The sequence below is a fragment of the Montipora capricornis genome, chromosome 13 (genome assembly GCF_036669925.1).
Source record: "Montipora capricornis isolate CH-2021 chromosome 13, ASM3666992v2, whole genome shotgun sequence".
Classification (NCBI taxonomy): Eukaryota; Metazoa; Cnidaria; class Anthozoa; order Scleractinia; family Acroporidae; genus Montipora; species Montipora capricornis.
Genome location: NC_090895.1, coordinates 32,165,588 through 32,170,587, shown reverse-complemented (window position 1 = coordinate 32,170,587; position 5,000 = coordinate 32,165,588). Strand labels below are relative to the sequence as shown.

General features: G+C 41.0%; 1 protein-coding gene across 2 annotated transcripts in view; it reads left to right on the top strand.

Annotated features, from left to right (window-relative positions):
- The window catches only part of LOC138029310 (cilia- and flagella-associated protein 44-like), a 35,380-nt gene that overhangs the window by 20,607 nt on the left and 9,773 nt on the right, over positions 1-5,000 (top strand). For both annotated transcript variants that reach the window (XM_068877043.1, XM_068877042.1), the window contains 8 exons: positions 1,161-1,256; positions 1,395-1,451; positions 1,535-1,608; positions 2,080-2,281; positions 2,383-2,535; positions 3,437-3,625; positions 4,103-4,177; positions 4,662-4,771. In XM_068877043.1, the coding sequence (XP_068733144.1) occupies positions 1,161-1,256; positions 1,395-1,451; positions 1,535-1,608; positions 2,080-2,281; positions 2,383-2,535; positions 3,437-3,625; positions 4,103-4,177; positions 4,662-4,771 (956 nt within the window). The remainder of the gene's footprint in view (positions 1-1,160; positions 1,257-1,394; positions 1,452-1,534; positions 1,609-2,079; positions 2,282-2,382; positions 2,536-3,436; positions 3,626-4,102; positions 4,178-4,661; positions 4,772-5,000) is intronic.

The following is a 5,000-nucleotide window of genomic DNA, read 5'->3' as shown; positions in this document are numbered from 1 at the left end:
AATAACGGAACTCACGAAGGCTTTTGCACGAAAACAAGCCCGGTGACCCCTTCTTTTTATTGTTTCAATATAATATTACTATTGAGAGGAAACGTCAGAAAAAAAATTAAAAAATTCTACGGAAGGAAATTTCTACTTTGGGCAAATTGTCGTTTTTCCAAGTTTTCAAGAAATCGGCTCCGTAAAATTCTTTTTAAATTGCTGTGCATTTTCCTTTTCAGATGCTAAAAGCTATTGCCAAAAAAAAACACGGGGTCACCGGGTTAATTTTTTAGCTATTAGTGACATACGCTAAAAATCAGGGCTGGAAAATCCTTGTGTAACGTTGCCATGGTAACTGCTGATGACAAAATAACAGCTGCTTTTGGTCAAGTATAAGTTATATAATCCAACCATATCAAAATATTACAGTGGCCCTGGTCCGCCTTTATGTTCTATTCTTTCAAAGTTATAAGTCGTCAAAAACCTGAAAACTGGTACCAGCCACCTTAACAGCAATTTTATGGTATCATATCAAACACCAATTATTGCTGAAAAGATTCGGTCATTTTTGTGACGTAATAGTCACCGTGGCAACAGGAAAGCCCTGCAAAAACACCTCATAGTTTGGCTTTAGATGCTCATATCTCATAAACAATTTCGATGACCCCCATTGTTTATTTCTCAAATGTAATCAGCATGTCATAATGAAACTTTCTGCAAAGTTAAAAAAATTCTGTTGAACGGATTCAGAGCCACCTTAAATAATTGAAAATTTAATGTAGCTCTGAATCCACTCCACAGAATTTTTTTAAACTTTGCAGAGAGTTTCATCTCGGCCTGCTAAATTCACTTTTGTGCAATAAAAAAATTGGGGCCACCGAGCTCGTTTTCAGATATGAGCCACTAAAGCCAAAATATAGGGTGTTTTCGCATGGATTTCCTGTTGCCACGGTGACTGTTTACGTCACAAAAATGACTGCATCTTGTGCGCGCACATGGACCGTCATCTCAATAACCACGTCAACAAGACTGCAAAAATTGAACAATTTAAGCGTCATTAGTTTAAACGAGTAAATAAATCACTGGGTCAATAATTTTTATTATAAACGAAGCTAGTCTTACCAAATGAGGAAAGCACTAATTAGAAACATCTTATGAGGATTAGTTCCCTGTTTCAGAATATCCGCCGAAAGATAGGAAACTTAAGAAGGGCATTCAAGGAGTTGATGAACAAAAATCACAAGCTTCCACAACATGTTCAAATTACACCCGATGTAAGTTTAAACTTTACTTCTCACGCTCCTATTTTATGTAATTTTGTGTGTTGGTTAACTTGGGGTTCGGTTGGTTGGCTTGTGTTGATACCTGCTGTATTTTCATCTAACAGTAATTCACTTTTATTCTTTTTTGAGGAATTTGAGATTGATCCTGATCTCATCAAAGAACAGAAAGTGGAAGTCAGTAAGAAGGTAAAAAGGTCTTGTGTTTTTGCATGTAATATTTCACTTCAAAATCATGTGTTTATCATTTTCATTTTTTGCGATGTTTTCAGATTGAGCTTGTTCGAAAGGAGATGGCTTGGCAAGCAGAGAAATACACCATCGGACTTAAAAAACTACAGAAACGGTGAACAGAAAAATTTTAACACTTTTAAGTTGATGGGTAAAGGAAGTGTGATGCGCTTTTCCCGCATTTTATTCCGTTTTCCTCGCTCTATATTGGATGTTTCAATTCGCAACCAGCTTTAGACAATAGAGCGGTTTTCGATTGAGTGTCCAAAGTAATTAGCGAATTGCTTTGGTTTTGCATTACTTCATTCAGTGATTGGTTCAAAGTTCTGGCGCTACTTTCTCAACCAATCAGAAGTGAAACCAAAACCAATCGTGGCTCGCGCGTGCAAATTTTCCCGCGCTTTGTGTCGGCTACGTGTAATTCGAGTTTTGATCGGTTTACTGGCTTGTCTCCGTCCTTTTTGATTGGCCAAAGTAATTACTTTGGTTTTGGTTTTACGACACTCGATTGTGGAAAGTGCGTTGGTCCATCGTCTGTCATTCGCGTTTTGTGATAATTGTGTCTTTGCCTGTTTTGTATCGACAGATTCAAGGATAACATCGAGTGTGAACGGATCGTTTTGCGCGCTTTTCTCTCTCCTCATCTGGTGACAACTTTCCGTGCATCAAAGCCAGACGACTTTTACCAGCTTCTGCAGGAGGCCGTGGGAGCAGGGGGTGGAGAGGGACCTGACGGAGGAGGTGCTGGGAGAAAAAGTTTTGTTGGTGGCGCTAAAATAGCAGCACTGGTATGGATTGGTATTTTGCTGTCCACTACTGCCACTCGGAATCCCTTTTGATCACATCAGATAACCAGCTAACTCGTATTGTGGTTGCTAAAATCTTGCAGATGAAAAAGCGCGGAACTATAGATAAACTGCCAACAAACCAACAGCAACAGCAGCAAGCTCCGTTGTCGCAGGGTCAGTTGGGAAGTAAAGTGGCTACTGCTTTGGCGAAAGCTGAAGCACGCAGGCAAAAGAGACTGGCAAGACAAGCTGAGGTATTGTGGCATACAATGAATGCTAGATGAAGAAAGAGGTTTTAGATGAGGGAGCTTAAGTAAGGGACGTTTTTGTGCACCTGACGGCAACCGGAAGTGAGCTGTTTTCGTATTTAACTTGTCTCCACACTACCATATTTTTACTATTAAATGTCTTTTCATAAGCAAAGACGATTAGTTTGAAAATCTGGAAGAGACCACTGTCCTGGCAAGCTAAACGTTCGCCTCCGGTTCCCGCCCGCGTCTCAGAAACTTTGCTGTTTAAGCTCCCTATTTAAACAACGACAAGAAATTTAATCATACATAAAAATTTAAAAGTGATGACATAGAGCGGTTTTCAATTGAGTGTCGAAAGTAATTAGCGAATTGCTTTGGTTTATGATTACTTCACGTAGTGATTGGTTCAAAGTTCTCGCGCCACTTTTTCAAACAATCAGAAGTGAAACCAAAACTCGCGCGTGCACATTTCCTCGCGCTTTCTGTCGGCTACGTGTAATTACTTCGAGTTTTGATTGGTTTACTGGATTGTCTCCGTTCTTTTTGATCGGCCAAAGTATTTACTTTTGTTTTGGTTTTACGACACTCGATTGAAACTCGCTTTAAGATAAATTTTATGAAATATATAGAGAGCTCGGGCTACCCGTAACAACCATACACAGCTAAAAAGATAGGGCAACCACACGTAAGTGGTTTTTTATGATTATTAGGATCAGGTACCACACATACACACACACACACAGACCTACACAAAACGAAAAAAGAAGAAAGAAGAGGAAACATCAAAAAGTATAACAGCACTAGAAAGCTAAGGACGCCATAACTACTTTGAAGTTGATAAACAAAAGAAACAGGAGACAAAAGTCGCATATAAGAAGCGTCTGTGCGTTTTTTTTTCCGGCAGTGGGACGAGTTATATCGGAACAAACCGGATGAGGATTATCAGGATCCAAAAGACGTTGCTGCAATAAAAGAAGCGCGAGAGAACATGGGCGACTACAAACTGAAAACAGCTAAAGATTACGTGGTTCCTGAGAGCCAGAGGGTAAATGCGGAGAAGAAAAGAATCCAGCTTTTGAACTTACTTGACCAGGTAAATTGTACAGACCAATTTTTGTCACATGTTCGCACGGACATCATTTAGCAGGCTTGTATTGACCGTGCGGGAAACACGGGGGGTCAATAATGGTTGTTACGGCGCTCCTTTTTGGTGAGAATGTCAATAATGGGCGACTGATAAACCCTAGTTGACGAAGCGACTGGTAAACCTTAGGTATCTTTACAGGAAACCAAAAAAGTGTCCAGAAGTTGTACTAATACGGCTGTTCAGGGGGCAGTGCTTTGTTAACACGTCCAAGGTTTGAAATTCTTTGCACGGTTGACAACCGGTGGCGAAGTCGGTGAACATCGGACTCAGTTCATGCGGGAGATCGCGGGTTCAAAACACCGGTTGGACCAACACTCGGAATCTTCAAAGTTTCATCTGCAAATGGATAAGCAGCCCCCCTCCCCCCCCTTCCTACGAGACTGATGTGATATGTGCAGTGTCATCTCTGTTTGTTTTTGTTAGATACATCAGTACAAATTCGAGTTCAACCAGTCCTTCTTAGCTCTGCGGGAAAAGAAAATTAAGATCATCAGAGAGGTAAGCAAAGACAAGTCCAGTTGGACCTTTTGGTCTTCTCGGTAAAGATATGGACAGTGTAAACTCAGGTAGTCCAAGTTTCACACCACCTGTTTAAGGGGACTGTGAGACTAATGAAGAAGTCGCACACTGTTCACAAAGGTATGGTGGTCTCAGTCTCTGTCAAGTATGCACGCAGTGCATGTCGAGGTCCGCAGAAATTGGCCAGCTGATATTGTGGGAACACGGGGTGCCAACTGAATTGATAGCCCTTTTTCGATATATTAAACTTCAGCTTGATAGTTACGCAGTGAGGACAAAGATATTAAATATATTCCAACCTGTTTCTATTGTTTTTGTCCCCACAGCCTCACTATCAAGCTGAATATTTGATATTTCGAAAATGGCCTCTTTGGTCGTGGTATTTTATAAAATTCACGCTCTCCTTACTGCAGCAATGCGCCGACTTTATGGTTGACTCTAAACGTGTGTTTTATTTCTTAAGATGAAAGAGACCGTTGCAAAGCTTGAGGAGGTGCAGCGTAAAATCGACCCGTACTCTAAACGGCCGATCCCGAAAATACCCGAAATGATGCCTGATGAATGCCCTGAAAAGTAAGTTTTAATCCATTCTCTGCAATGGTTTTTTTTTCAAGCAACAACGTTGTGGTCACATTCTGGGCACTACAGAACAAGACTCCGAGTAGGTCCAAAAAATGCCTCCAGAAAGAACTTGGCTTATGTCCAGCCACCTTTACCTCACGTTTGCTGGCCACACGTGTGATAATTAACAATTAGACCCTTCGCCCTCGGGGGCCACGGGTCAATATCCCATGAAGCCGAA